The sequence below is a fragment of the Mustela lutreola genome, chromosome 13 (genome assembly GCF_030435805.1).
Source record: "Mustela lutreola isolate mMusLut2 chromosome 13, mMusLut2.pri, whole genome shotgun sequence".
NCBI classification, from domain to species: domain Eukaryota; kingdom Metazoa; phylum Chordata; class Mammalia; order Carnivora; family Mustelidae; genus Mustela; species Mustela lutreola.
In genome coordinates this window covers 28,620,861-28,645,897 of record NC_081302.1, presented here as the reverse complement: position 1 = coordinate 28,645,897, position 25,037 = coordinate 28,620,861, and the positions used below count along the sequence as shown (strand labels likewise).

At 34.6% G+C, this 25,037-nt stretch overlaps 1 protein-coding gene across 18 annotated transcripts in view; it reads right to left on the bottom strand.

The window, feature by feature from the left end:
* RBM26 (RNA binding motif protein 26) overlaps nt 1-25,037 on the bottom strand; it is an 86,590-nt gene that overhangs the window by 25,998 nt on the left and 35,555 nt on the right. For 8 of the 18 annotated variants that reach the window (XM_059144850.1, XM_059144851.1, XM_059144840.1 and 5 more), the window contains exons 6-17: nt 23,630-23,890; nt 22,628-22,867; nt 22,037-22,207; nt 21,458-21,613; nt 15,298-15,409; nt 14,046-14,205; nt 11,814-11,978; nt 11,050-11,181; nt 9,773-9,844; nt 2,416-2,541; nt 2,015-2,089; nt 456-623 (exon numbers count right to left, since the gene is read on the bottom strand). In XM_059144850.1, coding sequence (XP_059000833.1) covers nt 456-623; nt 2,015-2,089; nt 2,416-2,541; nt 9,773-9,844; nt 11,050-11,181; nt 11,814-11,978; nt 14,046-14,205; nt 15,298-15,409; nt 21,458-21,613; nt 22,037-22,207; nt 22,628-22,867; nt 23,630-23,890 — 1,838 coding nt within the window. The remainder of the gene's footprint in view (nt 1-455; nt 624-2,014; nt 2,090-2,415; nt 2,542-9,772; nt 9,845-11,049; nt 11,182-11,813; nt 11,979-14,045; nt 14,206-15,297; nt 15,410-21,457; nt 21,614-22,036; nt 22,208-22,627; nt 22,868-23,629; nt 23,891-25,037) is intronic. The other 10 variants (XM_059144845.1, XM_059144846.1, XM_059144847.1 and 7 more) reach the window with 10 other exon arrangements.

Sequence of the window (25,037 nt, the reverse complement as noted above, 5' to 3'; positions counted from 1 at the left end):
CATGGAACTTGATTCCAGGACCCAGAGATCACAACCTGAGCCAAAGGCAGATGCTTAACCAACTGCGATACCCAGGTGCCTCTGGAATGTTACCTCTGTTTTTAACCTTTTGTACTATGAACTCCTTATAAAATGAAGTTCAAATTCTTCCCTCAAGTACCTGTATCACTCAAGTTATCTTTTAAAGATTATCCATAACTATTCTCCTAATTACTGACTCCAACTGTAATCTAAAGAATTTAAAAAATTAATAGAGACAGGATTTAAAAGAATAATAGAGTTTGCTTATCTATACATATTTACTATTAATTAATGAAGGAGGGAAAAAATGTTAGCATATAATAGTCGGATTTTAAGCAAAAGATATTACCTAAAAGGAAAATAATCTTAAAGCATTTAAATGTTAAATGTTTTTTAGTAAGTGGTATAATGAAGAACAACACGAAGTAAAATACCTGAGTCTTGGTTTTTATACTTTTTGGAAGACAGCGTCCAGGAGAAACAGCTTTGACTTCATCTTTCAATTTGGTAATATTTTTGGTCAAAACCTCTAAAGTTTTCATTATTTCTGCTTTATCTTCAGACTTCATTGATTTGTTTTTCTCCAGTTTTGAAATTAACATCTGCCAAATTTTTTAAAAAGAAAAAATTAAGATACTTATTCCTCATACTATTAACAAAGCAAACACAGCAAAATAAACATAAAAATAAATAACTACTAGTTTTAATTTATATATTTATGGCAAGGCTTACAACTTCTAAGCAGAATAACAGATTTTGGTGGTGCTATCTCAAGTCTTAATCTTGGCACACTTTGTCAAGAGTTTCACGTTATCACTGGTCTCTCAGAATATAAGTTCAAATCACAAACATAAGAAATTCAATCTGACCAGCGAAAAGTTGTCAATTTAAAGTAATATCAATAATTTTACTTTCCAATCCTTGTGATTATTACTGGCCCTAAGTATTCCCACTCCAAATGTAGTCTGCAGCCCAGAAAGAACCAGAGGAAGTTTTATGGCTCCCTTCACATAATGAAATCTTAAAAAATTACTTACATTCCTTGTCACAGGGAACAATAACTGGCTAGCCTAAGACTGATATCCCCAACTGATTCCTGATGGACAGGAATCAAAAGATAAACAAGGCAATATGGGGGAGAAGATGCCACATACTACAGGTTTTCTCAGTCAAGCTGGTTTCAGTTTGTGGTGTAAAGTACTATAATTTCTCTTTACCAAGTATATCTAAAATTTAAATTAGAAATTTTAAGTGAAAATGTAAGAAGTTTCTGCCTTTTCAATATTTTGAAATGTCATAACTTTTATTACAAGACATAATCAAAAACTGACACTAATTAAATGTCACAGAGCAACCCCGTACAAAATACTGTAAACCATGCAATTTTACATTTTTCTAGCAGCTACATTAAAAAGATTTTTAAAAACCCAAACCAGTAAAGTTAATACTGTGTTTAACTCAATATATCCAAAATGCTATATTTCAAAAAAATTACTGAAATGTTTTACTTTTTTCCTTCATATTACATCTTTGAAATCTAGTATGCATTTTATATCCACAGAGCACATAACAATTTAGACAAGACTTTTCTCTAGTACTCAAAAGTTGGATGAAGCTACTATCTACCATACTGGACAACACAAAACTAGAGGATTCCAAGCCAATTAAAGAAAGGTACATATTTCAACGGAAAAAAAACCTGAGAAAAAGATTCCAATTCACTATCAGTTGACAAACTACTATGCAGCAACATTTTCACTTCAAGTTGATGACCTGAGTTCCGTGAAATCACTCCAAACCCCAGTTCACCATTTAATGCTCTTCATCCTCAATACATTAAATCAACTGATATATACCTTATCAGACAAATATTTCAGTTTTACCCTTTCCAATTACATAAAATATATTTCTTAGGATTAGCTATATAGTGTCAAATTAAATTTACTTAAAATTAAAAGAACATAAATATATTTTGCCAAATCTAATATTTTACCTTCTGTGTTTCAATGTGCTTTTCTAAAATTTCTTGTTTCCTTTTCCTTACATCTTGCTGAAGTTTCAGTGCCTCCTAGTGAAAGAGACCAAGAATATCATTAGAATATTTACTGTATATTTTTCCGATAAACAGATATTCCAGAGGAAAGAAATGGTTGTAGATGCAGCAGTTTGGCAACAAATAAATGTAAAGTTTACAAGTTAAATACATATGTAAGTTTCAAGAGAATCCTTCAACCCCAAATTAATACCTATTATTACACTATGAAAAACAGAAGTTCAGTGGCAGCCAACATACACTTTTCTTTTAGTTCTGTTTTGTGATAAGTCTTGAAAAAACATATACATGCAGAAAAGCTTTCCCACATGCACATTTTGGACACTATTATCTGTACTTACCTGTTTTTTTTTCTGTGCTTCATTATTATCAACTGCAGAGGTGGAAACAAGTAAGGTTTTCTGCGCAGCCTTCAAAGCAGCTGGATTATATACTGTTTTAGTTAGGCCAGTAGATGTAGACAACACCTACCGATACAAATTTAATTTATTAAAAAATGTATTAAGCATTCATGATACCTGTCTTTTCTATAAAACCCAATTTTAAAACACTTTTGTCAAAAATCAGTACACTAGGGGACGCCTGGGTGGCTCAGTTGGTTGGACGACTGCCTTCGGCTCAGGTCATGATCCTGGAGTCCCAGGATCGAGTCCCGCATCGGGCTCCCAGCTCCATGGGGAGTCTGCTTCTCTCTCTGACCTTCTCCTCATTCATGCTCTCTCTCACTGTCTCTCTCTCAAGTAAATAAATAAAATCTTTAAAAAAAAAAAAAAAAAAAAAAAAAAAAAATCAGTACACTGAAATAAATGTATTATTTAAATAATTGTAACATTATTAATTAAACCACATTTCGTGATTTGAAAGGGTATGACTGAGGCATAAACTATAAAATAAAAAAACTAAACAGTATATATCTATAGAAAAAAACATACAAAAACTGGAAATCAAGAAAAAGACACTGCAATTACTTCACCACTGAGAAAATATTAGTTGCTAAAAACATTTACTTAGTATCCCTAGTGACTAGTATCCCTAGTGACTGTACACAAGAGCATGACACAGGAGGAAACTGGATACTGTCCCTCAATTTAACATGATCGTTCACGATTTATAGTTCTGAAATTAACCTTTGTTAAGAACTTAAGAAACTGCTTTCTTTCTCCATTCCTTTTGATGCATTGATCCCTCTGTTTTAAGTGACCTTATTCCCTTAAACCTAGCTCAAGTTCGGCACCAAATGGTCAAGACCTCCACAAACCCCTAATTATTTATTTCTTCTACCCAGATCCTTCCATGAAATTTTATTCCTATTCCTATTCAAACACCTAACTAAAATGACCGAATGATATATTAATTTATGTGTCTGTCTATTCAGTAAAACCACCAAAACCACGTCTTTCTCCTCTTTGTGCTTCTTCTAGTACCTAAACCTTGTTACCAACTAATTATGACACTCTGGGTAACTTCAAGCACCTTCAAGCACCTTCTTTGGGCCTCAGTTTGTTCATCTATAAAATGAAAATGTTTAAATTAATGGCATCTAATGTCCTTACAAACTCAAAAATTCATTCCATGAGGGCACAGCTTTTTTTTTTGCTTCATTCACCACTCTATCTTCAGTGCCTATAACAGTGCCAGGGCATGTAGTAAACACTCAATGAATAGTTTTGCACCTAAATTAAACTGAAATGATGATAAACTGAAGTGTACAATCTATTCATGAAAATAAAAGTGTATAGGCTACCTTTTTCATTCTTCAAAAGCAGGAAGCTGTAGGTTCCAGAGTGTGGTCAGTTACCAGTTTTTAAGAAAGGAGTCTAGAGATCCCTTAAGAGTAATCTATGAATGTTATAAAAACTAAACATGGAATCATATGTGTGAACGATGTAACTTTCCAGAGGAAAAAAAACACAGTTTCCAAAGTGTTAAGGGAGTTCCCTTCTTAAAATTAGGTTAAAAGAATTACAAAAACAGATTATCAGTGAGAAAAAGCCTGACCTTTTAGCTACTAAAATATAAACATCTGGGTCTATCAGAGAAGTACCAGACACTATTTTCTAGTGTGCTTTCATGAAGTTAGATTAGTAAACATCACAAAGATTAGACAACTCATCACTAGTCTAAGTATTCAAGAATGTTTTAGCCTCCAGGTAACATAAAAACCAAGAATACTATTAATTATACTGGTTCCACACAATAAAACTGACGTTTAAAAATAAAGGTTCTTTATAATACTTGAGGTGTATCAAATCTGACTGATAATTTTCTTCAATAACAAAAAATAATACTCAGATATCACTAAAAATAATGAAATGGTTGCCTTCGGTAATATATGGAGTAAATACAGATTTACTTTGCAGTCTAACTTCAGTCACCATTCTCTGTAATATCAGAAAAAAAATTTCTTCTATGCTACCTTACCATACCATGTGATGCTAAACTGCACGATCATACAAGGATGACATTATAACTTTATAGAGAAATACAAGATAATGTGCTAAAGACAGTCTGAGTGTCTCATAAACTGTTTCCTTCATGAGCGTGCCATAAAAAGTTGAAAAGTTGTGACCAAAAAGATTTTTATACTCAAATAAGTTGGAAATAATACAAACCTACTTTCTAGTTTCAAGATGCATTTTACCATAAAAGCTGTGAGAAGGCCTGAACTAAAGAAACCCATGTAACTTGTTTAATCTGGCATTTCTCCAATTTCAGTGAGAAGGGAACAATCCTTTTCAAAGTATACTTGTTAACATCTGATATCAGACTAAGAAATACTAGTTCGAAGTGAATAAAACTGTATGACAAAAATGAGAAGACTCCGTTACTCCTAAAAGCATCCCACCTCCTTGTTTTATCCAGGAACCGCCTTCTATTCTCTCTACACAGAACATTAGCTGGCACATTTCACTGAGTTCAAGACATCACTAGGAAACACATTATCACAATGTACCCCTACTAAAGACAAATATGTTGCCAATTATAACTGCAAACAGATAAGATGTAGCTTAATTCAGAGGTGTTGAAAGGTGAAAATAAAATGTCTTATAAACAATGAACTATATGATCACAAAAACTGCTCACTATTTGAATCTATTTGGTTCTAGAGTTTATAGACAGTAAGAGTATGAATAGCAAGGGATATCTGTATTTTCAAAAGACAAAGATGGAGTTGTGATAAAAGAGAAGAAAATCTGTTAAGAACGAAACCAGTGGAAGGACATGACAAATCCAAAAGAACAGAAGGTGCTACAACTTCTAAGAACAAAGTCAAAGCACAGGTGGTGGCTTTTCAAACAATCACACCTTCTCTTTTTTCCAAATGGGTTTCTGCCTGCGCTGTATTTTTTTTTATATATTGACCTTACTGCATTCACCTATTAATTCCAAAGGTTGGTGAATTCCTTTGGATTTTTCACATATATGATATCATCTGCGAGTAAATACAGTTTTGTTTCTTCTTTTGCCATCTTTTCACCATTTATTTCACTTTCTTGCCTTACTACACTGATCAGGCTCTACACTTAAAAAAGTGATGATTTCTAGAAGAAATCTTGTTCCTGATCTCAAGAAGAAAATCATTCAATATTCCACTATTTGGTATTTTAGCTATAGAGGTTTTATGAAGATAAAGTTTATCAAATTAAGGAAGTTTCTATTCTTATTTTGTATGCTGTTTATTGTGACTAAGTAATAAATTTCATCATATGCTTTTTCTACTGAAATAATCATAGGAGGTTCTTCCTACTCTTCTCCCCCTTATTCTGTTAATGTGGTAAATTAAGTGGATTTTCAAATGTTAACTCAATCTTGCATTTCTGGAATAAATTCTACCTGGCCAGCACGTATTTTCTTTCTTATTATCACTGAGAACCTGCTAATATTTAGCTTAGGATTTTTAGGTATACATTCATGAGCTATTGCTTATAATTTTCCCTTATTGTAATATACTTGTTAGGTTTGGTGTCAAAGGTTTGTTGAATTCAAAAAGTGAGCTGAAAAGTATCATATATGCTTTGTTATTAAAATGTACATCACTACTACCTCTCACTTTCCAAGACAAAAGTCAATTTCTTAACAAGTTACAATCCATTAACACCTCTTTACCTTATTTCCTATGTGAAATATTATCAGACGTAAACTACTATTAATTCTTGTAAATAAAAAGAAAAACAGGGGCGCCTGGGTGGCTCAGTGGGTTAAGCCGCTGCCTTTAGCTCAGGTCATGATCTCAGGGTCCTGGGATCGAGCCCCTCATTGGGCTCTCTGCTAGGCAGGGAGCCTGCTTCCTCCTCTCTCTCTCTCTGCCTACCTCTCTACTTGTGATCTCTGTCAAATAAATAAATAAAATCTTAAAAAAAAAAAAAAAAACAAACCAATCTTGGTAATAATTCTGACTAAATAATCCAGGTAATAATCCTGAGAAAGATCAATGCATTTAAAAAAAAATCAGGGGCACCTGGGTGGCTCAGCCATTGAGCATCGGCCTTTGGCTCAGGTCATGATCCCAGAGTTATGGGATCGAACCCTGCATCAGGCTCCCTGCTCAGCAGGAAGCCTGCTTCTCTCTCTCCCACTCCCCCTGTTTGTGTTCCCTCTCTTACTATCTTTCTGTCAAAAAAAAAAAATAAAATCTTAAAAAAAAACAAAAGTATTCAGTAACAGTTACGAAAAGAAACTCATAAATTCCTTAACTGTTATATTTAAAAATTACACAACAAATGAAAATTAAAAAATCAGAGGGTTACTTAGATGGCTGCATTTTTTAGTTAAAGAAACAGAGAGTAAGCTTTGTTCAGGATCATACCTAATGTCAGCTGTTAACTCAACAGCTGAAGTCTCCAAATGACTCGCAATGTTCCTTCAGTATACCACATAATTTCCCTTTTAAAAGTCCCATGGTGCTTATGTTAACATATCATATTGCAAAGAGACAAAGATACATATTTTTAGATTTTAAAAAAGGTAAGGGGGAGGAGGGAAAGAAAGAAACTATTGCTAAGCTGCTAAGGAACAATAACATCCTATACCTGAAACTGATAATGATACACAAACCTTAAATATTCATGTAATTAATCATTTTACTTTCTTAGTTAAGAAGGGTCTTAGGGAGATAATTTGGACAGTCTTAAGTCTTTCTGTAGACTAATCAAGGTGGTACACACAGATGCCACCTTTATTCTTAATAAATCACTGTATCTTGAGAAGTACTCAAACATCATTTCACTGATCAGTCTTTCCAAATCATATCATTTAATAGCTACTGCAATGTCTTAAGATTTCGGTGTATAAATTAAGTTTTAAGTTTTCTCTTTCAACATAAAAATGGGCTTTTAGAATAATGAATCACTGAAGGGTTTACTCAGTGTTGTTCAGAGGAAGGGGAAATTTTTTATATTTGTATACTTACTTGCTTTCATAACGACAGAAGACACTGTATAGATACTAGTTTTGAGTATTTCCCAGCCTTCAATTTGATGATGGGAAACATTCTTCTATCCTTCCTAAGACTTCTCTGAATCACTAAGCTCTAAGGATTCTTCATCAAAAACCCCTACAGACTTGGGGAATGGGAACAACCAAGAATAAGCAAAAACAAAATGCTATTCTATAAAGAAGTTCACTGAAGATGACTGAAAGTTACACACTTCTAAATAACTGTTTTCCTTAAAAGATTCTTTATAGTATTTACAGTATTTCTTCATAAAAATACTACCATTAGTGATTTTTCAGTTAATGGTAACTCTATTACTAAATGTACACTATCAATTCCAAATCTCTTTTATCCTAAAGCTATATAAAACACATTAAAAAAGAAAAAAAGAAGCAAACATACCAGAAGAGTTCTGTAAAAGCTATAAATTTCAGATTCTAAATCTTGACATAAACAGATGCTAAGTATAAAGTTTTTAGACCTCTCCAGAATTGGTCATTACTAAACAAAGTGTAACAGACTTATTTTCTTTATTCCTTAGTTACTTACTATCAAGGTGATAAACCTAATCAAAGTTAATACTTAGATACTGCTAAAGTCAGTAGCATGGACTAAGATATAGACAAATACAGGGGGGGAAAAGGGAGGCATCATATGGGGAAAAAAAATAAAGATTTTATAGACTAGGGTAAAGAGATTTTTTCAAATCTTTAAAAGAATGACTAGAATTCACTTAGAGGAAAATGGACTCCAGGAAAATCACCACCAAAAAAAGAAAAAGAAAAAAGGCAGGAAAGAGTGAGAAATAATGAGCAGAAAAAGGCTTGCTAAGGTAAAAAGAAGATCCAACACAGAGACATAAGCCCCAAATAACTGAGATATAATACGCTACGAATAAAGCAGGTATGTAGCTGGGGAAATGAAGTTCTTAACTTCTGTAAGAAGTTAACATTAAAATAAGTCTGAAAGTACAGTGGTGGTAGTATAGATCTCAGGAGGAGCATACGGCTAGGACACCACATCCAGAGGCCAAGAAACTGAAGGTGGGGAAGAAAAAGAAGTGGATGACAAACACAAGTGAATGACTCTCGGGTTTTTAGACTGCACAACTTGGAAAATGGTGGTAGAACTTCCAGAGTCGGAGTGAGGAAGAGAGGTTAATTTAGGTGGCAAATCATAATTTTTTAAGCACATTATGCCTGAAGTAATGTAGAGGTGCCCAAGATGAAAATCTGAAATACAGAATGAGATTCAAATTCAAATTTCTAGAATTGCCTTAGTTTAACATGGCAACTAAGGAAGAGGATACCCTGAAAAACCAGTGAGGAGAGGTTAGCCCTTTCATGGGATGCTCTATGTAACATATAAGAGTCAACTTTCTACATAATCTTAATCATGGAAAGAGCCATGGATATAAAATAGAGGAGACCCACATTCTAGTCCTGACTCACTAATTCCTAGTTTATCCACCGGGCCTTACCTTCCTTCTAAGGTGAGGACACAGAAATGAGAAAAATGATCTAATCCTACTCTGTGATTCCATATATCAAATAAGACTAAAGACCAGAGCATTCGCTCATACCTAAATGGAAAAAATAAATAATACACCTACACAAAACTATGAGATAGGTCCATTTAATCAGTAATTACCCCATTGTTTAAAAAAAGAAATGACAAATGACAATTGTCAGGCTATGTACAACAGCTGTTAGTAATAGGTAACAAATTTACATTTACATCATCCTTTCCAATTAAAAAATACTTTTAAATGAATCATTTTATTTAATCCTCACAAAACTCTGTGAGCAACACAAATTTACAATCATCATTTCACCAACGAGGAAAAAGAATCGGAAAGGTTAAGAGCACTGCCCAGTATCATGCAGTTAGTAAGTGAAGAGCCAAAACTCAAACTCAGGTAAAATTTCTAATTTGTGGCCTTTTCCATTAGGCTGCGAGAGTTTTCAAATTAAAATGCACAATGTCGCTAAAGAAAATACAGTAATAAAATGAGAAAATGAAAAGAAGGAAGCACATAGACATATAGTGAGAGGCAAATATTAAAATGCTGATGCAAAAGTTAAAAAAAAAAAGGCAAAATTTTTTCTTTTTCAGCAGATGGAAAGCAAAAAGGTAGGAATAAGAGATACAGATACTATTAAGAAGCAAGAGTTTAGAACTATGAAAAAAATTAAAAAATTAAGATGCCACCTGAAAACATTTATGAAGCCAAGACAAACAGATCATGCTATTATTCTTCTTACCTTTTCAGTTGCTGAAACAGATGGCTTTGATACAAAACCCAACCTGTCCTTCACAGATAACTTAGTTACATTCTAAAAAAATTAAAATGGACATATTCAGTGTTTCCCCAAACATATAGGTCTGTTGGGATTTTGAACATTCTGATTCTACTAATATATTCTAACTCGTTAAGTATACTGATGTTAATCACACAAACCTGGGCCTTTTTCAAAGACAGAGACAGAAAGAAAATGTGTGTGGAAAAACAAACAGTACGCAGTATTATGCACTCATAAAAAATTATGATGTAAAGTAAGGTTTCAACTAGGTATTTATTAAAGTCCCTCCACTGATACAGAATCATTAATTCTTAGAATCCTATGTTGACAAGTGTTCAGAAAGTGTGAACACTGTAAATATTAGATTTGAGAAACTAAAATATCTGCCTGCTTCTTGAGCTTAAAAATAAAAGCCATTCTTTCCTAAAGTATGTTTCTATAGCCAAATACACTGTATCTGGCGATGATTTGAGATTACAGGATGGGGAATTATTATCACTGGGGTTTTTTTAGTAATTGAAAATTATCAATTTCCGTTCTGCATGTTTCCATACAATCTCATTATCTGACTCTTCAGGAATTACCTAGAAGACTATTTTAATAAAATAGCATCCTAACTATATCCTAATGCTTACACTGAATAAAAAATGCTAAAATACATAGAGAAAAAGAAAGCTAAGTTTCAAAGACAGAGGGTGCAGAAACAAGAAACTGCCACTCAAGTGTGGAAGGGAATGACATGTGGAGAAGAGAATCTGAAAGTCAGGAATGAGTGATGCAAAGTTCTGAGAACTATGTAAGTAACTTGAAACAGTATCATCAAGCATGCTAAAACCTGATGGCTTAAGCCTTCCCTTCACAAAAGCTTTTGGTGCAGTCTACTGTATCATCTTCTCTAGAATAGAAATGTAGTTAAGTAAAAGATGATGGGAAAAATAAGATTTAATATAATGAACTTGATTTTTCAGGCAGTTTTGCTTAAAATTAATTCCTTCACAAAGTGAAAGGGAACTCAAGTATTAACTAGAGAGAAGAATTTAAAATTCAAATACTATAGGAAAAACAGAATGTGAAAATCTTATGCTAATGGTAAAAAGAAAATTTACAGGCGGAGTTCATATATGTACAGACTGTATTTCTGTATAAGATACACACAATTAACTATAATTCGAATCACAAGGGACACTAATTTGCTGAGAACCTGTTATGAGACACACACAATAAGACTTTTCATTTACCTGAGGAAGGTCTGAACTGGCACTCTGTGCTTCTGCTGGTTCAATAGTATTTGAAGGTACCGGACCCAATCGCTCTTTAACTGACTGCTTCACAACAGGCAAAATGGGCTGCTGGACTAAGGGCTGCATTACCTCAGAATAAAAAAAAAAAATGTTAAACAAGAGGATCAGCTCATGAACATGTCAAGTAACCTCTGTTATTTGTTATTACATTGCCCATGCAGAAAGTTTTAAAAGTGCAGCTTATAATAAAAACCTGTCTTCCAAATTCCTTCACACACACATATGGATGTTTTTCTTTGCATAAATTAACTTATTTATAAAGGAAATAATGAACAGGAGAAAATTCAATCGAGAAACAAACTGCTATAAAATCCTCCTGTAAGCAACTGATCTAACATTAGTGACTGATTCAGTGACTGAAAAAGAGAAAGGGAAGGTGGGCGGGGGATGGAAGGATTTCCAAAATGAACACACAGTATGAGTTTCTGAAATATGTATAAGCCACCACATACTGATTGGCTCCTACCTACTAGGCACTTTTCTATATGCTTTTTATGTTATGATCCAATGATTCTCTAAACTAGGGACTAACTTCTCAATAAAGAGAACAGGTTAAGGACATTAAATAAGTTCCTTCAGTCTTCACAGTTTTGGAGAATCTGAATTTAAGTCTACCTGACTGCAGTACTCCTGCTCTTAAACACTATATGCTAAGAGCTTTCTAAGAAAAGCATTGAGTTTCACACAAATCTCTCTCTTACCTTTGGAGAAGTAGTTTGCAACTGCTGGGTACTTCCTTCTCTGTGCCAATAAACCTTAATAAAGCGATTGTTTAGTACTGCTTCTGTACTTGATATAGCTTTCTTTGCTTCTTCATATGTTGCAAATTGGATAAGGGCACCTTCAGGATCACCATTATAAGCAACCTAAGATTTAAAATATTAAGACCAGTGAATTCCAAAAGAATCCATCGTTTCATCCAATAAAATTCCTCAAGAGATGAAATTCTGGTCCTTCCAGGAAGCATTCTATCTTTACATCGAGATTATTTTCTTTCTTACGTCTAGATTATTTACCACGGTTTACTTTCACTCCCAAAGAAATGTTAACTAAGGACTGTATTAAAAAATGCAAACTGAAACAGTAGTTAGATACCATGTTTTGCTCCTCAGTTTTGAAAATTTCCCTAAATTAATATTACCAGGGCACTTAAATTACAAGAGGAAAAGAATATTCTGAAAACTTTTTTGTGTCTACATCTAAATGTGGTAGATAAAATTGAATTGCTGTAAAAAGATACTCAGAGATGTTCAAGATTACGTAACTGTGGAGTAATATGTATACCATGGGTCCGCATATTTTTTAATATATATATCTTTTGCGCATGCTAACTGAAACACAAAAAACCTAGAATAATATATGATATATTTTTAACACCAATAGGATTATGGGGATATATGGGGAAAGGAATAAGAAGTACACAAAGAGTTAAGGTGGAAACATTTCCTTTAAATTCTATATAAACTTCTATTGCCCCCGGGCGCCTGGGTGGCTCAATGGGTTAAGCCTCTGCCTTCAGCTCAGGTCACGATCTCAGGTCCTGATCGAATCCCACATCGGACTCTCTGCTAGGCAGGGAGCCTGCTTCCTCCTCTCTCTCAGGGAGCCTGCTTCCTCCTCTCTCTCTCTCTCTCTCTCTCTGCACCTGCCTCTCTACCTACTTGTGATCTCTCTCTGTCAAATAAATAAAATCTCTAGAGGGGGAAAAAAAAAAACTTCTATTGCCCCACACCAAGCAAGCATGCATTTTTTCATGTTCTTTTTATATTATTTATTTATTTATTTCTAAAGATTTTATTTATTTATCTGACAGAGACCACAAGTAGGCGGAAAGGCAGGTAGAGGCGGCAGCGGGGGGAAGCAGGCTCTGCCGAGCAGGGAGGCCGATGCAGGGCTTGATCCCAAAGCCCTGGGATCATGACCTGAGCCGAAGGCAGAGGCTTTAACCCATTGAGCCACCCAGGTGCCCCTATATTATCTTTTAAATGTCAAAAAAGCAAAATTTTCCAAACAATCGACTTCAGTTGTACTCTCTAAAAGTTATTTTTATCAGGTTATGGGAAGTAATTATTTTAGTTGAAAAGAACACCAAACATACTGGAAAAAAAGCCCAACATAATTACAGTATTTTTGACATCTATAATGTTAACTCATACTAAATAATCTCATCTAAATCTAAAATACCCAACCCAAGGTCTAATTTTAGGTGAAGTCATATACAAATTACACTGATACTTAATCCTTAAGGATGTTCAAAAGTGATAGAGGAAAAAGTAAATATTTGAACTAATTAAGTATTCCTTAATTAGCTGATATTTGGGTCCCCCAAAAGTTAACGTTTAAGTGCTTCCTGATATACAAGCAGCAGAAACATCCTGACTAAAGCATTCTGTTGTAATGCTTCAAAGAAACTGAGGAACACTATTAAAGATTAGATATTCCTGGGCACCTGGGTGGCTCAGTCGATTAAGCATCTGCCTTTGGCTCAGGTCATGATCCCAGCTTTCTGGGATCGAGCCCCACGGTAGGGTCTCCTCTCAGTAAGAGCCTGCTTCTCCCTCCCCCTGCCACTCTCCCTGCTTGTACTCTGTGTCAAATAAATAAATAAAGTCTTTTTAAAAACTAAAAAATAATTTTAAAAAGATTAGATTTTTCTACTCTAATTATTTAAAGTTTGCTATAATTTTGTAATAACTTCTATTAGGTAGAAAGTATATAATATGATCAATCAAAACTCCTTGCCTTCTGAGAGCAAAAAACTTACTCAAAATCATACATCGTTTTAAAAATATAGTTTTGTATCATTCCAATTTTCCAAATTTAGAATGTCACCAAATTTTCCATATTCCTTTATAAAAGTATTTTTCTTACTACATTAAAATCCCTCCCTAAATAATTAAGCAAAGACCATAGAATTACTGCATAGCTCTTACCTGTAAGTTAACCAAGGTTCCAAATCGACTAAAATGTTCATTAAGTTTGCTGATATTATTTAATTCTGGAGGAACTTTTCTAAGTTCAAGTTTGGTGTTTTCATTTCCAAACTGAACCTTCTTCTGGAAGCCTGGGCTGTTTGTTCTTTTAAAATTTGGCCTGTAACAAAAAATAAAGTTGATTAATATATTTATTTATAAATCCTAACCCCTATCAAGCACAGATTAATAAGGTTTTACAATTTAAGTTCTATTGTTTTTTCAAACTGAAAATACTGGTTGATAAAGAAATTTTCTTCCAAAAACTGAAATTTCTTAATTACTACTGTACATATCGTTCACAGAAGCTAACTGAGAAGGCTTCTCCTATGCCATTTATTATGTCCCATTCGAATCCACGCCCACTTAAGCAGGAAAAGTCCAGTGCTCTTTCAGTAAATTTGCATATGCAATTTTTGTTGCACTTCTGCAAAAGCTAGCTTACTGAAATGTATCCTATTCTAAAACAGTGATTAAACAAGGTATAACCGTCTCAACCACTTTCCACCTTAAAAAAAAAAAGTCAAAACTGTAAACCATACATTTGGCGCTTGAAAAAAGGCCAAAACTGTGGCCCAGAGAGGTTACACACTTTCCTTACATCACAGAATTACAGGCAGAGCCAGAACTAGATAGTACCCATTACTAAATTATGTTAAAGCTCTGAAAGTGTGATCCTCTCTCCTTTAACTTACAAATGTTATAAGAGAATCTTCACATGCACCCCAGCATTCTGGTTCTTTCAATTATCCTCTTTCTCTGAAGCCCTTCCCTGACAACTTTAATGACTATCCAGTCTCCCCAGCTCCCCAAAAGATCACTTTCCAGCTCTAAATAGGACTTGCCTACATGCTAAAGCCTCTTCCCAAACCTGACCCAACTTCCTTCTCGAATAGTGGTCTCATGACTACCCTTTCTATAGGTAGTTTTCACTGACATGTCTAAGTTAAGCAGTGTTTTTTTCTGGACGTGGGGAAAGGAAGGAAGAGGAAAAATTGTGTCCTTGACTACCACAACAATTCTGTAGGAAAATACCCTCCAAGTACCTATTAACTTACAAATATTTAGAAATCAATGTACACTATAGTGTGAGACTGCTTATAAAACAGAATTATATAAAGCTCATTTTGAAAGAGAATACTATACTGCCAAATAATACTCCAGTATCCTAAAAATCACTATACATTAAAACTTCTCAATCCTGCCAGCTTACTTATCAAACCAGGTCTTCTTTGTAGGAGCTCCAGGCTCCCCGGAACCAATGGTTCTTTTCCTTGATTCCGAATCCACTACTATCCTCATACTGCTTTTATTAGGAGGTTTTTCTATTTGAAAAAAAAAGAGAACACAGATTAATATTTTCTGTTTACCACAGATACTTCCTTAAATGCATACTGAAAACAAAGTTCTGGCTTCTTGTCCAAATATACATTTTTAGAAGAAACAGAAATAAATGCAGATTCAAATAGAATAATCTAAAGGATTTTAACTTATTCTGAATTCACTTCATATCTAACTAAAGACTCAGGAATTCTTACATGTCAAATTACAATATGACTCTATAGGCCACTTCTTTTCGAGGTAGCGGTTGGGGGGATGGTAAAGGTAAAATCAATGCCACTGTTTTCATCGGCCATCACCCTCCCCGTAAATAAATGTACAAATAAATCAGAAATTTAAGTTTCTGATTTATTTAAGGCTTTGAGTTCATAGTTTTGAAATCAAATGCACAACCTAAATTTAACATTTATTCAAATTTAAATTTATTCAAAATTTAACATTAACCCAATGACCTTCAAGAATTGATAACTTAAAAAAAAAGAATTGATACTATGATCTCCCTGATATGAGGAAGTGGTGATGCAACATGGGGGCTTAAGTGGGTAGAAGAAGAATCAATGAAACAAGATGGAATTGGGAGGGAGACAAACCATAAGTGACTCTTAATCTCACAAAACAAACTGAGGGTTGCAGGGGGGAGGGGGGTTGGGAGAAGGGGGTGGGATTATGGACATTGGGGAGGGTGTGTGCTTTGGTGAGTGCTGTGAAGTGTGTAAACCTGGTGATTCACAGACCTGTACCCTTGGGGACTAAAAATATATGTTTATAAAAAATAAAAAATTAATTAAAAAAAAAAGAAAAAGAAAAAGAATTGATACAGTTGTGATTGAAGTTGCCTATTTAAATATCAACACAGTAACACAAAGCACACTTGATTTAGAAAGGTATTCAAGATTGAAAGCACACTTGATTTAAAAAGGTATTCAAGATTGAACTGCAGTGTAAAAGAGCTGTACACATCTGCTACTTCCAACACTTTACATTTACTTAGTTGGAATGTGACAAACATAGGTACATTTAACCTGTTATTCTGAAACAACACTAAAGCTGAAAACATGCAAACCTTAATCCACATAGAAAAATATAATTTTAAAATTCTTTTTAAAGATGGATAAATTGATTGCATACATCCTGTTCTTAATATTTCTAAACAAATAACTAACCAAAATAACTTAAGGTGTTTCAGCACAACCTCTTATGGATCGCTACAACTCGATCTCCATGCAGGCGATCACATCAATTTCTCCACCACACACTGAACTCTTGTCCAGAAGTCAGTCCTCAATTCCTAACTTGTTGGTTTTCTCTGGCCATCTAGTTCTCAAAATCCTACAGGTTTCTCAAAACTCAAAATTTGTACATACGAAGTACAAATTATCTTCATATCAAACGTACTTTTAAATCTTTCTTAAGCATTTCTATTAATGAAACTATTATTTGATTTCTGAGTCGGCCCATATCCCTTCAATTCACCTTGCATATATTTCCTCTCATTTCTCATCGAAACAACCTTGGTCCAAACTTGCATTACTTTTCACCAAGTCTAATGTACTAACTGAATTTCTGCTTCTGGAGTTCCTTCCAGTAATTCGTCCCATATAAAGATCAGCAAAATCAGTGCCCCAGAGCTCTGCTGTTTTCCTTCATCTTCTACCTCTTCCTCTGAACTGGAACTTCCCATCAACATTTAGCAAGCTCAAATTACCCCATTTTTAAATAAAATCTCATAAAACTACTTCCCCGGCAGACACCACCTTCCTTTGCTCCCCACCCTCACAGCTATTTCCTAAGAGATGTTACACTTGCTAACCTGCTTCCCTACCACCCAATTCACTAATCCTCCAAAAACTGGCAGCCGTTCTCATTACTGCACTTAACTTTCTCATTCTGAATTTGCTGATGTCCTAACTGTTGCTTAAGCTTATAAATATATCTCAGTCCTTCTCTTACTTGACCTCTTACCATTAAATGCTGTTGATCACTTCTTTTCCTATCTTCTTTGGATTTTTCAGGACTCCTCACTCCCTGCTTTTGTTTGTGCCTTCCTGATTTCATTTTCTCAGTGACCTACTTAAGCTCCCCCTTCTCTGCCCACAGCTTCAAATACTGGCGTTCTCCAAAGTTACTTACTTGAACTTTCCAATCTCGCTCTACACAATCACCTTAAGACATCTATTATCATGGCTTCATTCATCATTTTTAGTGATTCTCAAAGGGAAGAAAAGTATATCAGAAACACACGAGAAGAGCTTTCAGAACCCATATCCGTCAGGCTTGCAGATTTGGATATGCCTCATTCCATCTCCCTATACCTCCCATAATTACTAACAGCACAGAAGAAAAGATTAAGAACTACTGCTTTACATGCTCATGATTAAAAATCTGTATTTTCTAAACCATCTCTCTTTTAAGAGACCTGGCATCCAGATCTTACTTCCAACTGGATATTTCTCTTCAAACTCCCCAGGACACAACAAATTAAACACTTCCAAAACTAAATTTATTTTCCTACCAAATCTGTTCTTCCTCTCAATGATATTATCAGCTGCCCAATTATCCAGAGCAGAAATCTGATGTATTCAATTTCATGCTCTCCATTTCACCCATTCTAAGTCCCGCAATCCAATAATGTCATCAATTCCACTAAATTTAGATCTTTCATTTTCCACTATTAGTACCCTGCCCCAGCTAGTATACTTACTGTCATCTCTTTTTCTAGAATTCTTTAAATGCCCTTAACTGGTCTCATACCTCCCTCCATATATCTCACTCCCTCTGTTCCAGTCATCAAGTTTTCAGTTTCTCAAAAGTATTATGGAATGTATTTGCTTTACCTACCCCCTTTCTCTGGCTAAACCATCCTTTGTTTCCACAGCAGATCAGGTGGAAACATCCACTATCTAACACTGGTGATATTCATAGTGCAAGCTGGCAGCTTCTTTGCTCAGTGGCACCTTCGCAAGACCAGTTCTACAACAGGATTTGTGTCCTTACTCTTGCCTCCCACCCGGTTCACTGACTTTCTTGAAGTTTTTGAGTTATCAAATATCCTTTTTTACTTTAATATGTTCTTTATCCAAAGGTTCACTAAGAAAGGCAGTGATATATTCTCCCCTAGTCATTGTGATGTGTTTGTTCCAATTCATCTATATTCTCTGACTCAGACTGCCTTTCATTGTTACTTATTTAAAGAGTATTAAAAATGGAAGTAAGTTCCTCTTGGTATTCAATTAGCAAATGAGTCTATTAGTTATATATACTGAGTTTTCCCCCACAGTATCCTTTTAATAAATTGTTTTTGTGCTTAAAATTTTTAGCCCTGGTTTTGTTGACAGCAAAAGGAAAACCACCTAGCCCTTACTCCTACCTATATCCAGTCAAGGAACATCTATCAAATTCTCTACCTCCTTAGAAATCTGGAAAGGACAATTCTCAGAGCCTCTCAGGCACTTTTATTAGTAATTCTAAGGTATCAATGGGCCTAAATGTTTTCTTTTGTTTAATGATGATGATTCCCCATCAATTTAAAGTATGGAACAATATAATTATCACATAATAGCCTATAACAAATTTAAATTAAGCCTATCATCTATAGATAGTAAGAAATGTACACTGATTATGTAATAAATAATATAAAAACTTTTAATTATGTATCTGTCACCATCCAGGAAAATAAGTTTCAAACCAAATGGGCAAACGATGAAAACATTTTGCGGGGGGATAGGGGGAGAGGAGGAAGAATGAGAAAAGATGAGGAAATAAAAATATAGGTACTACTCAATTAAAATGGGGGTGCTAAATCAGTTCTGTGGTATATAAAAACAATGTTATTAGTGGAGAATATATTCCTAAACCACATGACAAATATACTATGTGATATATATGAAGAACAGTACAAAAATAATCACTATATACAATGAATCTATAGGAAAAGGCATCCAAATTTCTAACCATACATATTAGACATTGCTCTCTCAATGGGGTCACTTCCCATAACTTGTAACTACACATGTAGAGCTGAAATTACCATAACTGCAATTTCTACATGGTAGGAGATTTATGTAAGGAACATGATCCCTCTTCCTTTTCTTGACCACCATCAGAAAAATTTGCCTGGCATTGGAATGAGTCTAATATTGATCTGTAGAAGCATGTATTTTTGCCACACCTAAGCAGCTAGGTAAGAAAGAGATGACTTCATGTAGGAGGTTCCAGTAAAAGCAAATACTATAGGTATGATAAAAAGAAAGGTGCTAAAGCAATGACCAAAGAAGAATGGGGTTTTCTCTAAACTACGCAGGAGAGACTTGGGAGATGAAAAGCCACAATCTTAAGTGGCTTATAGTTTTCATTTATAAACAATCTTATCCTTTATAAAAAACTCAAAAAAAAATTTTCTTCTGTTGTTATTAATGAGAGCTATTAGAACTCCTCAATAAGAATTTAAAAAGTGTGAGGGAAAAGTTATATCCACGTGAAATGCTTTCCTGTAAAATCAAAGATGATATAAATTAAATTGGTTATAAATTATAATGTTCCTCATACCTCTGTGACAAAGTCCCCTGAACACTCAAGAATGATCAAAGAATTTGATCATTTCAATGAACAAATAAAAAAATGCAAAGTATAAGTATTCACAAGTTTACTAAACCACATTAGGCACTACCATTCAACAAGTTGCAGTTTTATTCATAATTGATGAGGCATCAATCATGATCTTTTTTGTTGTTGTTGTTACTAGAAAAAAAAGGCAAGACTACAAAGAAAATGGGATTTAAAAGTTAGCTGAAGTAGTTAGGGAAAAAATATATTTTATTGGCCTACATACATTTTCCGTTATGGAAGACAACCCCTCACTTCCTGTTATCTGTAGCCAACGCTCCCTCTTTCAAATTAATGTGACCTTTCTCCCTTCCTCTAAACCTATCAGTTTGTACTTCTAGCAGAGCAGTTTTGCTGCCCCAGCTTGTGACTTCATCTAAACTCCTACCTTCTTTTCTCATTTAGAAATTTTATCAAGAAGTCTGTCCCGTCCCCTCTAAGAAAATTTTAAAAGCTGGTAAAGTCACTTCCTAAAACATAATTCTTTTTGATTAAAATATTATGATCAAACCAGTAACCAATTCTTCTAAGTAAAATATGTATCAAGCACAAGTTTGTAGAAGCTTGTAAAGCTTACTTCATTATCCAATCTACAAAAAAAATCTTCAGGAACTAAAGCATTTCTCGATCTGAAGGCCCCTGAGATCACCACCCAGCCAAAGGCAGATGCTTAACTGACTGAGCTACCCAGCACCCCTAAATCATTACTTTCAAGAGCGCAAGACTACAAATAACAGAGGTGCCTGAGTGGCGCAGTTAAATGTCTGACTCTCCATTTCTCTTGATTTAAGCTCAGGTCATGATCTCAGGGTTGTGGTATCAAGCTCCCTATAAGGCTCCATGCTGGGCATGGAGTCGGCTTAATATTCACTCTCTCCCTCTCTGCCCCTCCCCCCTTAAATAAATAAAATAAATCTTTACAAGAAAGACTGCAAATGATACAAAATAGACCCCCAAAAAGCTACCTTAAAAAATATGTATTTTGGGAGCACCTGGGTGGCTCAGTGGGTTAAAGCCTCTGCCTTCGGCTCAGGTCATGATCCCAGGGCCCTGGGACTGAGCTCTGAGTCAGGCTCCCTGCACGGTGGGGAGTCTGTTTCTCCCTCTGCCTCTGCCTCATCCTCTTCCCAGCTTGTGCTTTCTCACCGGCGCGCACTCACTCGCTCAGATAACTCCAGTCTTATAGAATTTTTTAAAAGATTTATTCTCCTTTAAAAAAAAAGAACTTTCAGGAAATTCCTTTCCCCTCCAGTGATGGAATAAAGTGTCCCCAGTAACACAAATAAAAAACTACACATTACCTTTTCTCTTAAGAAAGACCAAACTTAATCACCATCCCTTATTCAACCCCAATAAATGCAGGACCATATTCTTCATGAATGTTTGCCACTCTTGATATGAAAATAAGAAGGAAAGATTAATCATAGTACCTCTGGGTGGCAAATCCATATCCCCTGATGTTAGTCCTATCAAGTTAGGCCTTTGTGCGTGCACTCTGTGTCTATACATAGGTCTGGAAGTGTTTGTTATGCTTGGGGCTTCAGGATTGTAGCCATCTGTGTCATATGTATCTGGTAATACAAAAACTGTAATTAAAAAACAATTATAAAACACCACTTGGTAATTTTTTAATATTGATAAAAGAAAAAGTAAATTATATAACATTACTAATACAGAGCTAACATGCTACATGCATTAAAAAGAAAATTTAGTTTTCTAAAAATAAAAAGTTAAATAGAAAATATAACAGTAAAAGAAATTATATATATGTATATATAAGTAATTATATATACATATATACACACATACATAAAACTTAGTCTTTTAAAAATCCAAGGGACTTATATTTAATATACAATCCCCATGCCTACATTTTATTCTATATGATTTTACTAAGAAAAATAAACCTAATAGAGCTAGTCACTCTCTAGACATTTTTAAATTCCTTATCTAAAACTCTGCTCTAAACCCTCACTACATTATGAATATAAAGAGGGGCAAAACTGCACCTGCAGTAAAAAGAGAGGGTGGAGCAGGAGGAGGCTGGTGATGAATGCCAGTTGTTACTACAGTAGGAACAGAACTGGTTGCAGAGTTTGGGGGAGCATCCATGCCAGATGGCTGCAAAGGAGGAAGTGGAGGTGGTGGTCCTGTCAAAACCAAAGAATAAGAAATATCATCTGAAAGCAAACAAATAAAATAAGTTATTGTATATCCAAACATGATATTCTCATTTATCAGCAAAATTATAGTATCTATAAACTCAAATTCTTATAACTATATTAGTTTTCTAGGGTAAAATATCCTTTTACTGTATTCCAAAACAGGTTTGTCTTAAGCTATAAAGTACTACTGAGAGCTGGGACTCGTTGGGGATGTGCTAAGTCAGGGCCCCTCCAAACCACAGTAAACCATAGGTTTGGCAACACCCACAAAGTGCAGGTATATTCTAAATAAGAGTATCTTGCCCTTGGTTTCTAGCAGGAATCTTTAGGATTACTTCAGGTAGTTTTAACAAAAGCAAGCATCAAACTATTAACTTCTAAAAAGGCTATGAATGGACAGATAATGGGTACTGGCAAACAAATATATTTACTTACCTGTGACAGGTGGTAGGCTGGGTGGTAATGGGCCTGGCGGAGGCACTGGGGGTCTCAGATTCACAGGTGGAGGTGTAAGAATTGGTGGAGGTGGGGGAAGTCCAGGAGGAGGTGGTCCTTCAACAACTGGCGGCTGTGCTGGGAAAGGCAGCATGCCAGGAAGATTCACATCTTCTACAACTACAGGGTCACTTCCATGGTCAAAAGGGCACATGTCTCCTCTCATACAGAAACCCTTTTCTGTAAGCAAGAATAATTAGAAACATGGAAAGTGTCAGATAAATAATTGTCTGTAAGTTAACAAAGGTAAGATATTTAAAAAGAAGAATATTTTTAATATTGGGCCAGTATAACTAACCATAACACAAGAGCTAATTTCCAGTAACATAAAATACTTATGATGTAAATACAGCTAACAAACACATTAAAAAATATATCCACAAATTAAAATGAGTATACCTAGCTAGCAAGCAGGCATAAAACTTTTACGTACTCTCTGTCATTAGAAGCAATTCCTTTATTTATTTTTCATTTCCTTTAAATTTCACTTAAAACTCTGAGAATAATGCAACTATAACTTTAGTACAATTTACAAAGCTTTTACAGTAAAACTTTGAGTCTTCATTTATAAAATTCTTATAGGTGATATTCACATTTCTAGGTTCTAATTACATGCCAATAACCATTTATTTCTAAAGAAGTGAGTTTTGTCAAGAATGTTTCAGTAGCAGATTCCCAGATAACAACTCAGCAAATACTACTCTTGTTTGATAAACTCCAAAAATATATTAAGACTTATGTGTAAAGAAGCAGTGTCTTTAGGCTGATATACAATAGTCAGTAGTGACTAACAAAGGTTTAAATAATACTGAAGAATTCAAGAAGTGCCTAAGACTAACTTACCACCATTAACTGGGCTGTCCATGAATAACTGTGCAACCTAAACTTACAGAATTTACTGGAAATACTAATTCAGTACTTCAGGAAACAGTAAAAACTTACCATCATAGTCTCTACACCGTTTCTTTGGCATTGGTGGTCTTACATAGGAGTTATGGTCCACTTGGTCCTCATGAAATTCAGACCAACTTTCGGTAGTGTTATTGCCATGATGAGTAGGAGCAATTACTGTAATAGTGCTGCTCAAAGTAGGTACAGGGTAGTGACCAGACGAAATATTTGGTACCGAAGAGACAGGAGTATAATTGTTTTCTAGTGGATCTGTTCTATCCAGGTCATATTTAGGTTTTACTAGATCCCTTTCTGCAACAAAATATAAATAACTTATAAAACTATATAAAAAAGTCACAGATATACAAAATAGTGGTATTTTTCCTAAACACAGAGAAAATGTTCACATTGTACACAAGCCTCCTTTTCTTTAAAAACTACTAAATGAATACACAATGTTCCAAGATAAGCTAATTTTTTTTTTCAATATGACCTGAAGTATAAAATCGCACAAAATTTGCTGTACTTAATGAGCTTTTTCTCCTTGGAGTGCTGTTTACAGAAAAGAGATTTTTTATTTTCTTCAGTGCAATCTTAGTATGCGTAACTTCAGCCCGCAAAACAAAATATACAGTAAAGTACGGTTATTTTTTCTGTGATGAACATTTGAATTGTAATTCACCTAAAGATCCCAGCATGGGTTTTTAAATAAATAGAATACACTATTAATAGTATTAGTGGTGGAAAACTATTTATTGAAGATGGAAACAGATGAGCCAAGAGAAAGGAAAAGGAGTTCATACTAAACATGAAAAAAAAACATTAACTGGGCTATGTATGGTCCCAAGGAGAGAGAAAAGGAATTAAGGAGATTAGTGAAGTGAAGCCATGTGCAGAAAAGACCTAGTATACCTAGATCACAGAAAGGGAAAACGCCAGGGCAAGTATAAAGCATATAAAAGGCCACAAATATTATTTCCCAAAGACTAAAGGGGACTACACAGTAAAGGCCAAAAGAGTAGCAAAAATCTAAGTTTGAGTAAAAGTGTTTTACTTGAAAGTGTTTTAGTTGTTTTATTGCCTCCAATATCTTCCTTTCAATAACACACACTGGAAAATAAAATGTTGGAAATGACATGCTCCTGCAAATATATTCACCTGAAATGAGACTTTTAACTGTTTTCCTGATTTTAAAAGATAACTCTTATATAATAAACTGAACATATTTATACAATCTAATGAATTTTATCTATGTATATACATGTGAAAGCAAACACAACCAAAATCATATACATAGATATTCATCACCCCCCAAAATATCCTTGCCCTCCCTGGTAATTCTCCGCCCTTTACTCCATCCCAGGCAACCAATGATCTGTTTCCTGTCACCAGAGATTAGTTTGTATTTTCTAAAACTTTATATGCATGTATATTCTTTTTTTTCTGGCTTCTTTCACTC